Source organism: Zalophus californianus, chromosome 10 (genome assembly GCF_009762305.2).
Source record: "Zalophus californianus isolate mZalCal1 chromosome 10, mZalCal1.pri.v2, whole genome shotgun sequence".
NCBI lineage: Eukaryota > Metazoa > Chordata > Mammalia > Carnivora > Otariidae > Zalophus > Zalophus californianus.
The window spans coordinates 105426435-105447117 of NC_045604.1; the positions used below are offsets into that span (position 1 = coordinate 105426435).

The 20683-nt window shown below is 54.0% G+C and overlaps 1 protein-coding gene across 7 annotated transcripts in view; it reads right to left on the minus strand.

Annotated features, from left to right (window-relative positions):
- Nucleotides 1-20683, minus strand: part of CUX1 (cut like homeobox 1) — a 350755-nt gene that overhangs the window by 50286 nt on the left and 279786 nt on the right. For 3 of the 7 annotated variants that reach the window (XM_027612894.2, XM_027612893.2, XM_027612892.2), the window contains exons 13-20: nucleotides 19986-20034; nucleotides 19081-19177; nucleotides 17419-18090; nucleotides 16219-16284; nucleotides 14767-14868; nucleotides 11617-12449; nucleotides 9551-9716; nucleotides 9003-9059 (exon numbers count right to left, since the gene is read on the minus strand). In XM_027612894.2, coding sequence (XP_027468695.1) covers nucleotides 9003-9059; nucleotides 9551-9716; nucleotides 11617-12449; nucleotides 14767-14868; nucleotides 16219-16284; nucleotides 17419-18090; nucleotides 19081-19177; nucleotides 19986-20034 — 2042 coding nt within the window. The remainder of the gene's footprint in view (nucleotides 1-9002; nucleotides 9060-9550; nucleotides 9717-11616; nucleotides 12450-14766; nucleotides 14869-16218; nucleotides 16285-17418; nucleotides 18091-19080; nucleotides 19178-19985; nucleotides 20035-20683) is intronic. The other 4 variants (XM_027612898.2, XM_027612897.2, XM_027612896.2 and 1 more) reach the window with 2 other exon arrangements.

The window sequence follows — 20683 nt, forward strand, 5'->3', positions numbered from 1 at the left end:
TTGTCTCGGATCTGCTTTTTTGTATTTGTTCAAATGTGTAATTTGAGCCCAGTTTTGTTCCTTGGTTTGAAATGCGGCCTTGACTTCTCTCTGAGTGTAGTTCCAAGGACCAACCCCTCCCCCATGGTGGGGGGACTGAGCCCTCTGAGGTGAGTAACAGCTCGCCTGGACCCAAGCTGGGCCGCTGGCCTCAGGATCATCTTCTTGCCTTTTCCATCCTCCTGACCGGGGCCAAATCACCTCTCATCTCTGGGCCTTGGTGTTCTCCATCCGTAAGATGAGGGAAATCATTTCCACTTACCGATGAAGGATTAAAGGTGTTAGCACTGTGCCCAGCAGACGAGAGATACAAATATATGAGTTTCCTCATTTTATTCCTACCACCTTTTTAAAACTTGAGGATGTTTTGGCATTTAAGCTTTCTTCAGCCTTCCCTAGAACCAAACCACTGAAAACCCAAGTCCTCGTTTACTCCTATGACCTACTTTTGCTTCTTGCACTGAATGCCCAATGTACTGTAAATTCTGTTTTCCAAAGAAAGTCTAAAGGGGAGAGAAGGCAGACGTGTCCAGAGGCCCGTGACCAGGGCCTGCAAGGGTCTTCTCCGAAAGGAGAGTCAGGGCGTGCTGGCACGGACGGGGATGGTATTGTCTCTCATCTGTGCCAACAGTCACCCCTACATCCAGACAAGATGGCCTGGCTTGCTCCAGATGGCATGAGCGATAACCGGCAGTCTTATTCTGGAAGCTCAGGATTTGGGGTCAATTTTACAGAACGGTAGAGGGACAGGCAACTTCCGAAGACGGATGGCATTTCAGAGAGGCCAAGAATCTGGAGAGCTGTGTGCAGGTCCTCCTCTGGCAGGCCCTTGGAGCCAGCTGCAACCCAGTGACGTTTGCGCTCGACAAAGCTCCACCCAAGGAGTGAGTGGCTGGATTTCTTGCCTGTTTTAAAGCCAGAGGCCTGACATTTGAGGTGTGCACATGTATGACCCTGCAGCTCTCCACGCACACATGAAGCGGCGTAGAACAGTATTGGTTGTGGTGGCGGCAGAAGTAAAGGTTCAAAAAGCATTTCCTCTGTGCCAGCGCATTCCAGAGGCTTCTGTACACAAAGGTGTTTAAACCTCCCAACAGCCTAGAAGACAGGTACTGTCTTCTCTCCTTTACAGAAGATACTGAGACTCAGAGAGATCGAGTCACTTGCCTGAGGCCACCCAATCGCTCATTGGCAGAGGCCAGATGAGCCCTTGGCAGTCCGCTGAGCCTGCCTTGTCTTGCTGCTGCTCATGGACGCTCGAGGCTACTGACTGTGGGATAGTTTCTTAGGTATTGCTGTTAAAAGTAATTTATTTATTTATTTATTTTCTTTGAAAAAAGATTTTATTTATTAGAGAGAGAGAGCGCGCGTGCACAAGCGGGGGGGGGGGAGGGGCAGGGGGAGAGGGAGAGGGAGAAGCAGACTCCCCGTGGGGCTCGATCCCAGGACCCTGAGATCATGACCTGAGCCGAAGGCAGACGCTTAACTGCCTGAGCCAGCCAGGCGCCCCATGTTAAAAATAGTTTACATCTCTCTCACTAGTGACTGGTTAAATGAAATACGGTATATATCCAGATACGGGATTTCCTATGGCTGTAAAAAGAGGAGGAGGAAATTCTTTGTGTACTAGCCTAGGAAGTCTCTACCATATATTGCTAGTTGAGAAGAGCAAGGCACAGCACCTTGAGGTGCGTGCTCCCTTTTGTGCCGAACAGTATCTAGATATAGGGACGGGCTATAGGAAACCGGGAACAGGATCATCTCTGGGGAGGGCGGTTGGGGACCTGGGGGATTAGGGAAGGTGGGCGACTTATTTTTAAAAAAGGGTGTAAGCCCTTCGAAATCTTACCGTTTTGTAGTCATGGTGCACTTCATTTATTCAAGAAAACCCCACAAATCATAATTTTTAAGAAAGTCAAATAAATCTCTTATTTTGAGTTACTCTAATTCTCTCCCCCCTTTCTTTTGGTAGAGGCATGGCGGCAAATCCCACTTTATGCCAGAGCAGCCTTTCCTGGGAACAGTGAGGCCGACATCGCCTGCCTGAGAGCAAACCCCAAGTGGCCTGCCTGCTCGGTGCTGGCTGCCCAGGGAGGCCTCTGCGGGGCCTTCAGGTACAGTGTGCTCCAGAGGAGGGCAGGCAGGGCTGGGCCTCCACTCGCCCCTGCCCTCCTGTGTTAATGTTGCAGGAGGGCCGCCTCAGGGTCATGCGAGTGGCCCCCCGTAACGAGTCCCACAATAGTCCCAGTGGCTACGAGAGCTGAAAAGCAGCATGGGCACGAGCATGAGGGAGAGGTGATCCCGATGAGTCACATTTCGAGGGAATTTGTGAGACGGCAGCCTCCTGTCCTGTGGCATGCCGGCTGGGGGGGGGGGGGCCCTTCTGAGGCCCTTGTGGGCTTGCTGTGCCCCAGCCTGCATCTCGTCACTCTCGAAGGATTAGCTGTAGTACAACCAAACCCCTTCTCACCCGAGCTTAGCTGAGATAAGGTTGACAATTTTTGAAAGACATTAATTAGAAGGAAACGCACAGAGCACAGTTTCCTGGACCATCCTGGCAGGCAGGGGGAGACACCTCGTTCTTGGAAGAGCAAGTTACGGCACTGCACCCAAGGTGAGCAAGGAACTTTCTAGGCCCGGGTGGGAAGTTCCCTAAGGCCTGCCCCAGCTGGGGGTCTCAGGCTTGGCTGGCTCTGGAGCATACACTCCTCAGGCTCACCTCCTCTGGAGAAAGAGCCACCAGTGGGGGAAGCAGCACTTTGGGACGAGAGGGAGCAGGCCAGCATCCTAGGCCCAACACCGCAAAGGGGGAGGTCGCCAAGGTCACCCAGAGAGAGCAAGGCGCCTCTGTCTGTCCTGCGTCTGTACTTTCCTTCTTACTACACAAGCCTCAAGCCAGCACAACACAACAGCAGCTACACACAGGAGAGACAAAATTCCCCCAGCATCCACTTTCCTCCCGTCACTCTGTTATTATTATTACTTTATTTTTATAATTTTTAAAGATTTTATTTATTTACTAGGGAGAGAGAGAGAAAGCACAAGCAGGGGGAGAGGCAGGTAGAGGGAGAAACAGGGTCCTTGCTGAGCAGGGAGCCCGATGTGGGACTTGATCCCAGGACCCTGGGGATCATGACCTGAGCCGAAGGCAGGCGCTTAACCGACTGAGCCACCCAGGCGCCCCTGTTATTATTATTTTATTTTATTTTATTTTTTTAAAGATTTTTATCTATTCATTGAGAGAGAGAGAGAATGGTAGAGAGAGAGCATGAGAGGGAAGAAGGTCAGAGGGAGAAGCAGACTCCCTGCCGATCAGGGAGCCCGATGCGGGACTCGATCCCGGGACTCCAGGATCATGACCCGAGCCGAAGGCAGTCGCTCAACCAACTGAGCCACCCAGGCACCCTGTTATTATTATTTTAAAAAAATATTTTATTTTTAAGTAATTTCTACACCCAGCGTGGGCCTCAAACCCACAGCCCCGAGATCAAGAATCACATGCTCCACTGACTGAGCCGGCCAGGTGCCCCCTGCTGTCATTTTAAAAGAAAAAAAAAAAAAGCCCTCTGAACGAGGGGCTTCTCACCTTTTGCAAAGGTTCCACTCATGCACGGTTCCCCGGCTACAACCCTCCCGCCTGCAGAGCTCCATACGTAATGTCCTCCTCCCTGGCGCCTTGGCCCTGCACGACCCAGCCCCTCGCTGGGGCTCCATCAGCGTTGCGGGGCCTGCGCCCACACATGCCCAATGACAGACAACAGGAAGGGAGGCACCTGCATCCAGAAACCTGTCTCTTCTGACCTTAGAAAAGACAGTTATTTCTTTATTATGGCATTCTTGATATAATAAAAGCATCCTCATGTAGGTTTCAACCAAGAAAGAAAGAAAGAAACAGAGCGCCCAGTTCTTCTGAAAGCCACCGTGTCACCACATCTTGGCAATGATGAGCGGGCACGCAAGGCTGAGCCCCACGTCCAAGGATGAGCAGCAGCCGCTGGCTTAGGGAGGGGCACTTTCTGGTTCACACGTGGCCTTCCAGAATTCTCTTTTGTCTCTCTGTTGTCTGTGGCTGTGTATAAGTCAGTTATATACAAATCTTTTCAGGAGTTAGAGTAATTCTTTCTGGAGAAAACCGGCAGTTAACCACTGTTGATTTATTCTGATGAGAAGAGAAGGGGGTGCCTGGGTGGTTCAGTCGGTTAAGCGTCTGCCTTTGGCTCAGGTCCTGGGATCGAGCCCTACGTTGGGCTCCCTGCTCAGCCTGCTTCGCCCTCTGCCCCTCCCCCTGCTCAAGCTGTTTCTCTCTCTCAAATAAATAAATAAGATCTAAAAAAAAAAAAAGAAAAGAGAAGGGGGAAAAAAAATCAAATCAAGTCTAGTCTAAGGCACTGAATGATGAGTTTTAGAGAGTGCCATGGAATCTTCTGGGGGGTGCAACTAGCCCCTCCTTTTCCTATTAACACGCTATCCAAATGCCTGCATGAGAATCCTATTGCTGAGTTCAAAGCGCTAAAACCCTGGACATATTTTCCTGGTCATCTCACGGGCACGAAACGAGAGTCATTATGCATATTACAAAGGAATGTCAGCCTGTCCCTCACCAGGGGCTGTGGCCATGGGACTCTCCTGGGTGCCTGAGGCCATGTATAGCACCCAGCCCGTGGCCATCATGTCAGCGAGGGGGCACATGTGAGCCCACCCACGTTCAAGACACTGCAGCAGCTGTCCCCTCAAGAGGCAGCTGATGCCCTGTTGACTGAGAACAGTGACACGGAGCCATGGAATTCTCCACAGGGGGAGAAGAATTGGAACCCACAGTCCCTGACTGACACACTCGGAAAATAGCTGGATGTTTCGGAATTAATCCGAGGAGGCTGGGCGACCCTATCACTTAGACAGTTTGCCATAATCCATCTGAGACCGGGGTGGAAGCTTATTAGCTACAGTAACCAAATGCTCTCCCGTACAAAGCAGAGCGGGCTTGTTCTCTGTAATGTAATGACTGACGTCGCATCCAGGGAAATCTGTCCCCCCCCCTTTTTTTCTGCCCCCTTTAGATTGTCTCTTGTCTCCTTCCTTCCCTTGGGGCAAAAAGATTAATCACACCAAGGAACTGTGAATATGAAATGAGCTTCAGGGAAGGAAAATGGAAAAAAAAAATCCAGTGGTTTACTAGATCGTATCTACCTACCTATCTACGTACGTACCTACCTACCTAGATAAACGTATGCATGCACGCCACTCCCTTGTACCTTAAGGTTTTCTTCCCTTTAAAAAAGCCTGCTGCCTGATAAGCATGGAGAGCAGGCCCCACTCAGAGAAAACAAGCCTCACAGCCCACGCCCCCTTTGTAAGTGCTTTCTTGGCTTCCCCAGAGCCCCGCCATTGCTAAGCAGTGTGAGGTCGGCTGACTCGCGATACCCAGGATGGAAGACAAAAGGAAGACGCAGAGAATCAATCCCCAAGGCCTCCCTGTCAACTCTACCTTCAAATACGTTTGCCATCTTCGATCAAAGACGACCCTGGATAGAATTGCAGACGCCCCTCCCCAAGACACTGGGAACTTTGAAAGAAGCCAACTCAAAAATGTTTGCAGAGGACGAGACTGCCTGGAAATATATTAACAAGCATCTGATCGGAAGTTCTGGCCTTTAAACCTCCCCCGCCCCTTTTTAAAATGTACTCATGTGATTGGGACGGAACTCCCTGCTCTCCTGACTCCTCATCAAGGCCTCCACAGCTTCCGAGAAAAAGCACAGGTCACCAGCAGAACAGGGCATCAACCTTCCTGAATGTCCAAGGCTGTCGCCCCAACGCTCAGATCATCAAAGGAACATTCAGGAATGGTTCCGGTCACCAAGAGGTACTGGTGATGTAATTCAAAGTTCAGTCTCTCTCTCATTGTAAAACTCATCAGCAAGCTTGACATACAGATCATTAAGGAAAACGGAGACCCTGAGGGGTGACAGCGCCGGGCAGACAGGAATTCTTTAGTGAGGCACACAGATTCTTGCGTCAGCAGTTTGCTGTTCAGATGAGTGAGGCCACTCTACTCGCGGGCACCTTATCGCCATGGTAACTGAGCACAGAGCCCTGCACTAGGCCCTCTCATTCTCTGCTCTGAGACCGTACCTCTCTCACTGAAGGGCTGTGGACAGAAGGCCAGTCCTCCAGAGTCCTTCCACACTTGGGAGGCTACCCTCACCACCAGGCCAGCTCAGAGGCCTGGAGGCTCACACGATGGGCGCTTCTCGCCATTGTTCAGAAACCAACCAACCCAGGGTTGGAATGATCTTCCCGCAGGCAGCTGGCTCTACCATGCTGAGCCGCCTTCAACACAGGCCTCATGGAGCCACGATCAAGGACGGCATCTTTCTAGGTCCAGGGGGCCCCTTGGGGGGATTCCGTGGCAGCCATGGTGAGAACAGAGAACCAGAATCCTGGGGAAATCCGAGAACCAGGGGCTTCACTACCGTGCCTCTGTGGCAGCATTGCTGAAGCTCTCCTCAGAGACACCGATTCTCTACTCTGTCGGGGAAGATTTTGGAGTCTCCTATGGGCATCCGTCCTGATGATTTACCAATACTCATCACCGTAAAATAATTTTGTTTTTCGAATCTAAATTCCACATACTGAAAAGTTCAGCTACTTTGATTTTTAGAAACATTCTTGAAAGGATAACATTGACAGTAAAGAAATTTCAAACAAGGAAACCTACTACTCACAATCTTGCCACTGTGATAACCGTCCCTCTCGTTTTGACAAGCACTTTCTAGTCTTTGCGAATCCAGAGAAACATTTTGGCTTAGCTACCATCATGATATTAAAAAGTTTAGGGGTGTCTGTGTGGCTCAGTCAGTTGGGTGTCCAACTCTTGGTTTGGGCTCAGGTCATGATCTTAAGGTCCTGAGATCGAGCCCCGCATCCGGCTCCGCACTCGGCGGGGAGTTTGCTGGAGATTCTTTCTCTTCCTCTGCCTGCCTCCCCTCCCCACTTGCACGCATGTGCGTGCACTCTCTAAACTAAATAAATAAATCTTAGAAAAATTTTATTTTCCTAGGATGTATGAAATATTTTTCCATTTCTCTCCACAATCACCATGCTCATTGTTTCTACGGATTCCCTCTTGCCGACTGACAACGGGCATGGTGGGTGAAACGGTCTGCAATCCGTCTCCCGTCTGGCTGAGGTGACACAGCGAGAGACCCCCTTGCCACCTCCTCACAGAAACCACTGAAAAGTTCTTCAGCGCTCGCTTTTATCCAGAGGCTCCCTGCCTCCGCCAATCTGCAGACTCTCCCCGAGTTCTATGCATCGCTTTATTTTATAAAGTAATCCGATATCTTACAAATACCATTTACATCCCTCTGCGGAGCCCGGCGTGGTTTTCCCACGCTGGGAATGTGACTATGGAAGCTCCAACACGGTAGTAACTACCTGCCGTACGATGAAAGAGCGAAGGGCCATTCTTTTCAAGGATTTGTTCGCACACGGAGATTTGGGCGTCGATCATAACTGACCTGGAACTGCAGGAGACTTCCCGTTTTATTTAGGAACAAGCGATTTTGATCTAAAAAACGTTCGTCACATCCTGCCAAGTTTAGTCCTGACTCTGGTGGGGCAGGCCAGTTTTCCGCGGGAGTAAGAGGAAGGTTGATTTTCCACGCAAACATCTGCAAAGCTCTGACACAAACGACTCTGTGCATTATTTGCCCTGATGCATCTGGAAGGCGAGCTAGGGCCGGGTGAGTTCTCTGGGGCTTGCTAATGAAACTGAGCGACCCGGAAATGACGTGAGAAGGAAGTACCTGGGATCCTTCTGCGGGTGGACAAACCGCTCCACGAAGATGTCCAGCCAAGGAGACAAACGATCCGGGTACGATATGGCCTTCCGCACCCCCATTTTGGTCAAAATCAAATCGGGAATATCCCGAGCACAAGCTCAGCCGGGAACTTTGCGGCAAGCGCCCCGCTCGGGCTGCATCTGTGCGTGGGTTTGGCATCTCTCAGCGGTAACGGCCGCTGCCGCCCAGCTGTTCCCTGTGCTACACATGTTTCCCCTCGTAAAACTTGCAGCGGGTTGGCGGGCTTCAAGCTCCTCACTTAGCTTTGTTTGTGTTTTCAATGAATCAATGGGATATGGAGACTAATCAACATGTTTAGAAAAATAAAGGAAAAACGAGGAGCAGCTCAAGATGCTGGCTGTTCCTGGAAGCTGGGTGAGCCAAGCTCTGCACTAGCGGGAGCGCAGGGAGGACACGCAAGGGGGTCCGGGAGCACGGTGCCGCCGCAAGGGGTCCGCAGGGCAGAAACGCTGCCTCAGAGACCTCGGGGCTTCAGATGAGGTGAGGGTCCCAGCCGGCGGGCACTCCAGGCGCCCCCCCCGCCCCCGCAACCCACCTCCCAGCTGGATTCACATCCTCAGCCCCACTCTTCTGGGCATCACTGGCTTTGTATCCAGTCACACCCTGAACGGCTCCCAGGGGCCCTCTGCCATCTTTCCATGACCCTGCCAGCCGTTTCCTTCTTCCCTAGCCTTCCTGCTTGAAGGTGGCCCGAAGTTCTTCCAGATGGGCTCAACTTCTCCCCGCCATGACCCTGCTGGGGGAGTGTTGTGCACCCGGTCCTGTCCCCTCCTATTCATATGGAAGCCCCCCCGGGGACAGAATCTGTCCCTGACTCGGACCCCCGCCCCCAAGCCTGCGCACCTAGAAGCCACAGACCGATGAAAGACTTTGGTGGTGAGCGGGAAAACGCTGGAGGGTGAAACCCTCACTCAGCTGTTGACTCTCCCGGTCTCCATTAGAAATTAGGACCACGAGAACCTAGCGTGCCGACGGGATACAGTGTTTTCAGATCCAGAGCCAGGGATCCTCTGAGTCTCCCGGCTACAGACCAGAGGACAGGAAAACGTACAGGGGAGGGAAATATTTCACACAAGACAACAGAAATCGGCTGGTTACCTGAGCTCACACAGCCCTGCTGCAGGGGGTCCTGTAGTGACGTCACAGAATGGAGAACTAAATAAGACAAAGGGTCACAATTAAATGAGGAAACAAACCCCAGGCGCTTAAAGCTTCCTAATGCACCCAGTGCAGTGGGACAGGGACAGCATAAGGACCCCAAAGGTCCCACTCCTTCAAGGGGGTGCCAGAACTCGGGGCCATGCAGGCAGGCACAGCTCTGCCAGGGAAAGCCGGGACTCCCCGGTCGGGAGCAGGTGGAAGCCGGAGCCCGTTCTCTCACCTCTGTGCCTTTGGCTGATTTCCTTTCCTGATTCCCTGATTTAGCTACTTGACTTTTACTTATATTTATGTATAAACAGCATTTTCTTAATTAGTAACTCATTTTCCGCTGCTTATAAAATTAGCTAGGCACAATCTTCTCTCCCCTTGAAACTGAAGTCAGTCCCATGGCAAAAGGTTGTGGAGGAAGGGGGCAGTTCGTGATCTCCCCGCATACGTTTCCCCGCCCCCCACCGGTAGGCACCCAGGGGCGGGGCCGCCCTTACCTGGCCCTTGCTGCTGCCCCTGCACAGGCAGGACACCCTGGCCCAGCTCGCCGTTGAGCCAGAGCTGCATCCGGATGAAGGGTTCGCGGCCTTTCTGGGTCAGCTTGCTCCAAGGCTTTGGCCGGGACAGCATGTCACTGACACTGCCCTGGGACAGGCCCAGTACCTGCAGTGGCAACCAAAGGCATGGCATCAGTGGCCAGGATTTAGTGCGAGGCCACAAAATTCGCCAGCGATGCACAGAGAGCCGTGGAGAGGCCGAGACGGACGACACCCAGTGAGCGCTTTAGGGGCTGAGCACAGACTCCTGCCCCCCGCCCCATCTGTCCCTGCCTGGTGGATGGCGCCAGCCTGGGGCGGGGGAATAAGCTTTCAAGGTCACTGGTGGGCTGACGCCCTGGCACGGGGAAGCCACAGTTACAGTCCTAGCTTTCTGCTCCCAGGGAGAGGGGATGGGATCTCGCCCAGGGCCTCGATCCTGCCGAGGCCGCGGGGCTGTAGTCCCGACACCCTGAGGAGGAAGCGCTGAAACCATCTTGCTTTTTGGTGGTGTCATGAGAGGCGGAGGTGCTGGGGTCATGGACCCATTTAGCGGCCAGAGCAGCGGATGTTGGCGGGATGCGGGAGGCGAGTCGTCTTTGTGGCGCTGGGCCAGGCTGGCCTTTAGAGAGGTTTGCTCTCTCTGACCACATCCTGCTCTGCAGTGTGGGCCCAGAGGTGAGCCGGCGGCAGCGGGGGCGCCAGCCTGGGAGTAAGACTCACTGCAGACGACCAGCAAGTTGCACGTACATGCCCGAGTTTTCCGAACGCTCACATATGGCCATACATATGTATGGGCGCAAACACCCCCCACAGGACACAGATGCAGCCCAGAGATATTTAGGGGCTGCATTCGATCACTCTTTTGAAAAGTTCTCAAGTTCCAGAATAAACTGCACTCACGGGCCAAACAAGTTCAACGCTATTAAGTCTCTGCTAAATTTAAGGCATGAGCACAAATGTCTATTTAAATGTTCTCAAATGATATTTTTACAACACTGAACTAGAAATTTCAAGGGACTTTAAATTCTCATCCTCACTTCTCTCCACCCCATCACCTTTTGCAAAATCAGGACAAAGAGATCACAGTGAGATGTTGTAAGGATCCGAGGCACGGTACGCTGCAAACACTGAATGGAAGGCAGGACAGTGTGGGGCTGCGGGGTGATGCAGGAGGGGACCGAGACCCTGCGTGGGGCCCCTCGGGGGCCACTGCCGCCCCCGCCACGTGCCCCTCAGGGAGGCTGCCTTTCAGGGGAGTGGAGTGCTTCTCATTATGCTCAGTAATTACTTACTGACTCTGAAACGATGCTGGGGTATTATGTTTATCTTCTATTTTACGGCCCTAGTAAATCCCCATTATCCAGAATCTGTTACCGGGAAGTGCCAAGAACAAAAAGGGTCTGGGGGGGCTCACTCACAAACCATTGTACTTTCATGAGCCTGGAAGGGAAGACATGGAAATGGGGCCTTTCAGGGCCCAGCTGTGGGCATGGCCCGGGCCGCCTGAGCTATGGATTCTGGGCAGGTCGCTTCACCAAGCGCCTTCTGAGTTATGAGAAAGGCAGGATTATGCCTATCACGTGACACGAGCTTTTCCTATCCTGTGCCTTTTGCTTCTCTGCACACTGGTGGTCTCCCTATGGGCTCGGATCTTTCTTGGCCAAAAAAAAGCCTGCGGAGGTGCGTCTGGGCCACACTTGGCAGAGAGGTGGGACTTGAACTCAGCCACCGGCCGGCTGGGGGCATGTAGTTGACTTCCCTGAGCCTCACTGTTCTTATCTGTCAGATGGTGACTTTAGTGCCCCCTCACAGTGTCACCAGGAGTCGAAAGGAGCGTGGCGGGTGGCGGGGCCTAGCCCAGAGTCTCACCCCAGATGGGGACGCGGCAAATGGAACATTCACCGGCCAGCTTCTCTGCAAGTTTGAGGGTGGGCGACCCTTTCTGCTCCGTGGCTCACTAAAGGGGCTATGGCCATGTCCTCCAGAGAGATGGGAAAAGCCAGGCCCCCGAACCAACCCCTTACCTTCTCCCCGAAGATCCTTTGACAGATGCCGTTCTTGGCCAGCTTCTCTTTCACCTGCCGGGTGAGCTCGATGGTGTCCACTTCCTGGTACATGTAGATCTCGTACTGCTCCGGGGTCAGCGGAGGGACCGAGGGCTTGGCGGGCTTGGACATGGGCACGATCGGGGAGGACGGCAGGGGGCTGTTCTGGGGCGTCTCGCTGCGGCTGGCTCCGGTCAGGCTCAGCTCCGAGCTCTGGGAGTACGGCGACTCGGCGCTGGGCCACTCCTTCCAGTACTCCGACGATGATGAGGGTCCCTGGAGCTGGCTGCGCTCGGCCCGTGGCTGGCTGCCGCCACCTTTCTCCTTGGTGCCGCTGGCTTCTTCCGACTTGGTGTCCTCGGGAGGCACGGCGCTCTTCCTCTCCGGCTGCACCGTGCTCCACCAGTGGTCCTTCCACACGCCGCTGCGGCCCAGCTCGCTCTTCACGTGTCTCAGGACCCCCTGGGCAGACTCGGCCGCTCCCTGGAGGTCCAGCCCGGGCGTGTCCTGGGACTCCTTTTTGAGGGCCGGGGGGTTGGGCAGAGCGGAAGCACTGGCATCGGGGGTGGAGGGGGGCTTCTTCAAGGACAGGGCGAGCGGAGGGTAGCTGGACACGGACGACATGGGCGAGGAGGGTATCAACTTGGGGGTCAGGATGGCGATGTCGGCCTGGGACAGCGGCGTGGGCTTTAAGGCGGGGTCGAGGGCGGCCTGCTGGGCCTCCATTTCGCGGCGGGCCTGCTGCAGGATGGAGCGGATGGCGTCGTCGGAGCTCCCGCTGCTGGCTGTGGACGAAGGCTGGGCGGGCTCTGCTGCACGGAGCAAACACAGGCGTGAGGTGGTGGCGGGCCTGACCCCTCTGGTTGGGAGCGTGCTGTTGTTCCCTCCGCTTCCTTCTAACCCAGCCTCCCACAAAATGCCGATTCTCTGGGACAACCAAGCCGCTTGACTTGGACCAGCGTTTCCTCGGTCAGTGGACCCCGCGTGCATCCTGTCTGGGCAGGGACAGACGGACTAACGCCACCGCTCTGAGACCCGCTGGCCTTTACTTCACACCCTCTGAAAGGGTTCATTAACCCCGAGTGTGGGGGGGGGGGAGCGGGGAAAGTGGGCAAACGCTCAGGGACGTGCCATCACCCCTGAGGATTTCTAAACAATATTCTCATGTGCTAAATTCCAAAACTGTAGTGCTTGGGTCAACCTTTAGAGATGTAATTTCTGTTAAGGGTTGCAGCGTGAGCCCAGAGTCTCCAGTGAGACATGGACGTGTTTGGGCTGGCTCACGTTTATTGTCCCCTGGGCAGGTGACTGTGGTGTGGCCAGCAACAGCGAGCCCCATGCTGGGGGGACAGCGGCCAGGCCCTGGCCCGGGAACTCAGGGCTGCGACCTTGGGGGACTCAGAGGGCACGGCTGGGCCTCGGGATTTCCGTCTGTGAGCTTGGGATGGGTGGTGGGCTAGATCGAGGACCCTTAACGAGGGCTGTGCCCCAGAATCACCCGCTGGGCTTGTTAAAATGCACATGCCCAGGCCCCAGCCCTGGAGGGTCTGCCTGAGTAGCAGGTGTGGGGCTCCAGCAGCCCCGTGTTTTTGACCAACTCCCGGGCGACTGTGGAGCGAGGCCCTGGCTGAGGAGCGCCGGGCTGAACGCTCCCACAGGTGGTACCAGCTCGTGGACACCTTCACGTCTGGGGGACGGAATCACAGGAGCCGGCTCTTTGTCCACTTTAAAATGAGGCTGAAAAATGCTTCAAACAACAGGGACAACCTTTTAGGCCTCTCGAGGACTTGATTTCACCGGGTGACTGAGGGCCCTGCTTCTCGGATTTGCATGATCCCCACAGCATCCTCGGGTGCAGGCAGAGTCAGCACTGCTCTGCGGGAGAAACTGGGCCCTTCTGCTCTCGATCTGGGGCTGTCTCCCACCCTGTCAGGGGGCCTGGCCGAGCCTCTTGGTTGTTCAGCCACCCAGAGGAGGGGCTGGCTTACATGTCAACTCTGGTCTGGAGAGGAAGAACTACATCAAATGGAAGGTTCCCACAGTGTCCGGCCCCGGGGCCTCACAGGATGGTCTCCCACCCACTGCACTGGGGTCCCTGTAAGGAGGCAGATGGTTGCAGAGGGGGAGGTACTGGGATAAGAGCTGAGAGACCTGGGTTTCCACCCAGGACGTGCCATTTATTAAGTCTCACTTGAAGCCTGAGTTTGAGAATCAGCAGTAGGATAACAGTATCTACCTTTCAGGGCAAGGGTGCGGACCTAGTTTAAATAGGACAGGGGAGGTAAAAATGCCAAGCCCGGGCCTAGTTCCCAGAAGGGAGCTCCAGGCTTGCCGCTGAATGAGTCATGTGGGAGTGGGGTGGCCTGGGGGAAGGGCCTGGTGGCCAGGGGAGGGACTGGGTGGTGGCCTGCCACCAGGCCTGGCGAGAACCCCGTGACCAGGTCCTCGAGGGAGTGGCTCTGCAGAGCAGGGGCTTCACAGGTATGGGGCAGGTGCGCGTCCCTATGCTGAACCCCAGAACAAGAGAACCCAGGCATGCGGTCTCCTCTCCGGCAGCAGGTCTGAGCTGAACCTACGGCCGGTGTGCCTTGCTGTCAAACTCAGCCAGAGAGAGGCTGAAGCGTGGTGGCTCTCTCCTGTCAGATGAGGCAGCTCTCAGGGAGCACTGAGGGCCGAGTCCTGAGGCCGCCTGGCTGCAGAGTTGGACATCCATCTACTACAACTTCCTGCTCCTCCCTAGCAACGTTCGTTCTGCGAAGCAGCTTAGGATTTATTTTGCACCCATCCTTTTTCAGGGTTCAGTCAAGGATATACCCAAATAACACAGCCTGTGTGGCATTTGAAAAAGGCAATTTGATACAGACTACCTGTCCACGTAAGTATAAGGACAATCTAGGCCAGGGATACCTTCTTGAGTCAATGCTAGGGCGTGATGTGATAAAAAGAAAAATAGAGATCACGCAGACCTCTGCTCCCCTCTGCCCTTGCCTAAGTGCCTGAAAACATACATTCTATTGTGTGGGGTTTTCATTTTATTTTTTTTAAAGTTAAATACCGCTAACCAGGACACTCATGCCAATTCTTCTAATTAAGCCTGGAAGACAGTGGTCAAAGAAGCGGATTCCGTACCAGTTTTCTGCACCTGCAGCTCCCTTTTGGCTTGTTCCAGGATGGACTTGATTGCTTCATCGGATCCGGTATCGGAGGCTCGGATCCGGGTCGTGATGTTACCTGCAGGGAGAAGCCACACCCATGACATCAAACCCAGACGTGAAACAAACCAACCAACAAAAATCAGGGCTGCACGAAGAGGTCATTCTGATCAATAGCTCCCGAGTTGAGGCCGGTGACGGTTAAGGAGGCAGGCGTGGCCTCCCGTTGACCCGTACCTGCTGTGCGTGCAACTTCACAGCAGGTACTGTGGCCCTGGGCAGGAAGGGCTTCCTGCGGAATCTACCTGGTGGTCAGGGTCATCTGGCCAGTGGGACAAGCTCTCACGGTTACCCCAACTGGAGGGCACCTGTGGGGCGGGATTAGGGAGAGCAGGTCACCCACTCCAGTACAAAACCAGAGGAAGGCCTGAAAAAGGCAGTGGTGTTTGCGAGTCATTTAAAAGCAACTCCGACAATTGCTTTGGCCTGGGACTGTGCTCAAGGTTCTGCACGTCTGTTGGACACTGGTGTCCCCAAAAAGCAACGATGGGAAAGGCGGGTGAAGGGTCAAGGCAGATTACCTATCAGTCATGGGCACATACAAGGTGAAGAGGATGAAGGCTTCCTATTTTGGCTCTCTGGTCACATGCTGTCTTTTAAAAATTTATGAATGAGGCGAGTAGCTTGCAGAGCTCCCTCCAGGACAAGACCCTCGGTCACCTGGTGACGCTCTGCAGAGCAGCCACCTGCACGGATGCACGGAAGCTACTGTGGCCCCGGGGGCTGGCCCCGGCTCTTTCTGGAAGCCTTCCACATATCGTATTTTAATTCTCCGCTACCTTACTAAGTAAGCACCCGCTACCTTACTAAGTAAGCACCGCCACACCAAACCATTGCAAAACAAGCAGACCGCAGGGGTGGAGCCCCTTTAAAGATGCAGCACCAAGGAGCGCAGGGGGGCCCAGAGGAGAACCAATTACGTTTGGAATTTGTTGGAATTTGTCCACTCCGTAGTACCTTTAACACAGTTCAGAGTTAAAAGGAAGTACAAGGAAGCAGCAGTATGTCATCTGACTCAGCCACCTGAGTTTTCTCAGAGCAACGATTGTTACGCTCCTGCCCGCTTCTGAGAAGGGGGGGGGGGGGCGGTGTAATTTGAGCCTGGGGGGGAGTGGGATGGCACTTGGGGACTGATTCTTAGGGGCGCTTTCTCTCCTCGCCTCTTCTGCACCCAATAGAGTGCGGGCAGCTCAGGAGGAAGGGACTGTGCGTACTTGAGCCCGTGCTTTGTTTTATACTTACTAGCTGTTTTTCCATCAGGTTCCAGGCCAGAATCACACTGCACAGTTTTAACCCAAATGCACAGCTAAGGACATGCTGCTTCCTAGGTTTTACTAACTGCAAAGAAAAACACCTGCCTGCAACATACCTTCGGACCCATTTCTTCGTTTCGGTACTTCCTGAAATAGTCTGTTCAGGCTCTGGCCTGGATTCTCTGTTGAAAAACAAGTGTGGTAAGAACAAAACAATCAGGGGGATGGTGGTGTTGACGATATGGGCTGTGTGACATGAAATCTGAGCCGCCTGTCGCTACAGTAAGGGCTCAGGGCTTCCTGTCCAACTCGGGAGTTACTAGAAACTTTTGAGAGGCCCTTCCCTGGCCAGCCGGCCTGCAGAGGCCATGGCTCTGCTGCGGAAGATCAGACAGACCTAAGGAGTGGCCCACGGCACCAATGCCATGAGGGTCAAACGGAGGGAGCACCGCCTGCCACCAAGCGCATCGCCCACCAGCCCCCGGAACAAAGCTCACATTAATCATCCAAAGACAGTCAATTTCAGTTAACATCGCCATAGAAAGCTCGATGTGCTTTGTGCAAATCGACGCTGTTGGAAACGTCTTCCTGCTCCATTTGTCGTGTTTCAAAGGCGTCTGATAAGATCTACCCCTCTCTACCACTGCTGGTTTAGCAGAATGATCCTGTCGTTCAAGGGGGAAGGGATTCTCTCAATCAGGGATGCGAATGGACTCTTCATCTTTTTGTGGAGGGTGGGGTAGGAAGGGTGTTTTAATAAAACTTTCACGTATCTTACTCAAGGCAGGTGTGTTTTGCTCATTGGGCTGCGCCAATCGCTAACAGAAGCTAACATCGGGAGGGAGGCTGGCCATAGGACATGCTCCCTTGTGCGCGTGGGGAAGAGGAGAGGACACGTGGCTGATACGCTCTCCCCAGGCCTGACCCCGGCTGCTGCCGCTGGGGCTCTAGGGCTGGACGCTACCTGAGGGCTCCTCCCCCGTGGGGCCAGCACCCACTGCCCATCGGACCACTGGACATTACACACATCGGGACGTTGTACGGGGTGTAATTCCGTCCGATTCGATACGTGGGATTGAGGTTCTGAGTCTACTACATGCGAGGTGCTGAGCGAGTGTCAGAGGCCAGACCCCCCCACCCCCGCCCCGGTCTATGGGCTCTGGTTCACGCCAGCCGACCCTCGGACCCTGGAGATGGTAGAACTCAAGAGAACTTTACCTGATGTAATGCACAAATGTTTCGTCACACACACACACACACTCACATACAACCCTGATGGGCTCACACGCTGGCGCCAGCCCCTGAAAGCCTCTCACCTCTTTGTCTGCCTTGGATGCTGCGAAGAGCCAGGATGTTCTGCTCGTCCGAGAGGAACTGCTTCATCTTGTGAAAGGGCTCCTTGCCGCGAACGGTCAGTTTATTCCATGGCTTGGGCCGGGCCAGAATCTCGCTCACGGACCCTTGAGACAGTCCCAAGACATAGTGTCCGAAAATGCGCTGTCCAATATTGTGCTTGATCAACTGTTCCTTCACCTGCCGGGCGATTTCTGCCGTGTCTATCTCCTCGCCCTCGGAGACACTCCCAGCACTTTCTGACTGGCTGGGAGACGGGGCCATGCCATTTACATCTGGGCTCTGTTGTAATGGACTTTGGGAAGATATGGAGTTTGTGCTGTATGGACCTGTTGAAAAAATCATGCTTGTGCTTCCTGCTTCCTGCATGGCCTTGGAGTAGAAGGACTGCATTAGCTGTCGTTGGAGGAGAGAGTTTAGTGCAAATTTTCCCGTAGAAGCCAGGGGTAGGCTGGGGCTTGCCAGGGATGAGCTGAAAAAGTCTTGCGTTAACCCCGCTGGTGAGAACTGGTGTGTACCATTAGTATTGGAAGCCTGCTCCCCCGTGTTGCGGGACAACTGAGGAGGAGGGGAGGCCGGCAAAGGTCCAGGACGCCGACTCTCAGGCTGGTCTTTCCCTTTTCTCCTGGCTGACCCTACAAGGAAGGGCAAACATAATGCATTATGGGGGATTCAAAAGGGAAAAAAAACCAAGACCAAAATGCCAAGTTTGCCCCACAAAAGGGAAAAAAAAAAGTGCAGATTTTCCAAGGGCCAATGAGGTGTGTTGGTTTGTTTTTCAATTGAATTTTTAAATTAGCCAAACGAGGCCCCCCGAAACAAGCAACATGCATTTCATGTTTGCACCTTTCTTGTACGTTGCAGCCTGGAGAGTCCCCTCGACACAGATTCAAACCCCTAAAGTGGCAAGGAGCCGGTACCACACACAGTAAAGAGTCGACAGGTCGCGGGGCCTCTTATTGGGCCGCTAGCATTCGAGCTATTACCAGAAGGGCCCCACCTGAGGAGCAGCAAACACTGACATTTTGGGACCAACGGGTTCTCTCACACCACTTGCTCTGAGGCGAATGCACTGCACCGAGTCCACTCGATCGAAGGCACGCACATTTTAAGAATGAAATATCATCGGAGCCCGAGACACTGTTAAACGGTTTACCAGCTGCCAAAACCAGAAGCAGTCAGTGACGCCACCATTTTGGGACGAGCAAAGAAAGGCTAAGGATGGGGGATGCGCTCCCAAGGAAAACCTGACAAAAGGAAGAAAAGCTCCACTGAGGCTGGAAGCAGCCCCGGAAACACCACAAGACAGAGGCCGCACGACTGGGAACGGACCAGAGAGGCCACCATCCTCCGAGTGTCCCTCCTGGCCTCTCCTGCAACACCGGCCCTGACTGACCTCCGCAGGTGCTCTGCGGCCACGCGCCTCGCCACGCGCGTCGGGAGGCGGGGCGGGGGGAGGGGAGGAGCCGTGCGGAGGACCAGGAGGAGACCAAGCGCTCATTAGTCAAGGCTGTCATCAACCGCTGATGCTCCCGTCATGCATCTGCCCAGACTCACGGTTCACCTTCCTCTTCCTCGACCCCCGGAAGGGACCGAGCACGGCACACGAGACCCTGTCAACCTACCGCTCAGGTCGCTGTTGGAGATGCGTAGCGCGGCATTCTCAGACTGTAGCGACCGGTTCTTCTCCAGCAGCAGCACCTCCAGGGGCTTGGACGCGTCCTAGATGGGGCAGAGCAGGGCTCACTCACTGCGGGGCCGGCCACCCGCCCGCTCCCCGGGGCCGCCAGACCCCGCAACCCCTGCTCTGATGGCCTGTGCAGCCTGCTGACTCCCATGCGTTACAGAAACCCCACACGTGTGGAGAGCACTCAAGAGCCTTTCCCAAAGGATGCACTCCAGTCGCAGTCATTCTTCTTTTACACCCGTGTGGCTTCTAGACAACTCCTTATTCTCTATGCCGTCCCCAAGTTCGAGGAGTCTAAACCCGTGCCTTATCTGGCATGTGGACTGGCTGCCGAGCCACAAACCTGTCCGAAGGTCGCTACTAAGCTTTCCTTGGTACCAGCCACAAAGAGTCAGCTGCCGTCTGGACATCAGGAGCGGGATTCCATTTGATGCCTTAAATTCTCCCTGGCCACCAGGTTACCGGGCACCATGGTCATTGTGCCCCGCCTCTTTTCCATGCGAGGCAGCAGATAAAAGAAAGTTCCTAAGCCGGTCCCTTTTGGGGCTGGTCTCTGACACAATCTAAAAGTGGTCTTATCCATGTGCTCAGTGCCCGCCCAAGTGAGATCGCAATGTCATGTGAACTGAGCTACCCGTCTGGAAAACACTGACTTTTCTCTTCCTGCCTCTTTTAAATTAAAGACAATGTGCTTGAACTTGCTTAAGGTTCCTGGGAAATGACTCGTCAGCTGCAGGCGGGAGGTTTCACGGAAATTTCGAGAGCGTGAGGCTTGCCCGGGGACGGGCGGTGACCACGGCGAGCTGGCCCTCACGCACACAGAGAGCAAACGAGCGCGCGTACCTGTGTCCCAGAGCCCTCGGACGGTGCAAACTCCATGGATTTCAGAATGCTGTGGAGAGCAAGACAGAGCGGTTATTCCCCACTCCTACCTTTGATAACTGCCACACTAATGAGCACTAACATTACACTTTTCTGCACTCCAGGAACGGAGGAACTGACAGCTTTAACAACCTCCCTGGCAGCATTATAATCTGATAGTGTCTCTAGAATAACTATTCAACTAGCAGTTGGCCAGCAAAAGTTTCTTGCCCAGCATGTAAATCATTCCATATGGAATCACACCAGGGCTGTTCAGAGTATAATTTTAAAGTTGAACACAGACGTAACATTGTTGCAAGTGGAATGTATTTGTCAAGCTTAACAGGGAATGAAAAAGTTGTAAGAAGGAAGCCAGAGAGAGAAACCTCATCCCTCCCACCTGCCCCGGGGGCCAGATGCTCACTCGGTGGCTGCCACGTGGGGACCTGGGAAAATAGGCAAAAAGCAAGGTCCCAAACTGCATGGCTCCAAGGCTGGCCACAGACCTGCTCTGCAGCCCCAGGCGCTGCAGGGGAGCAGGACTGTTTCTCCTTTGTTCTCCTTATCGCTGAAACCGCCTCCGTCTCAGCTTGTTTCCACAAGTCTGAGAGCCGAGGAAGTTCAGGTGCCCAGAACCACTGTGTTCCTTTCAAAGGGACATTCCTTCCTTTCTGTGAGTC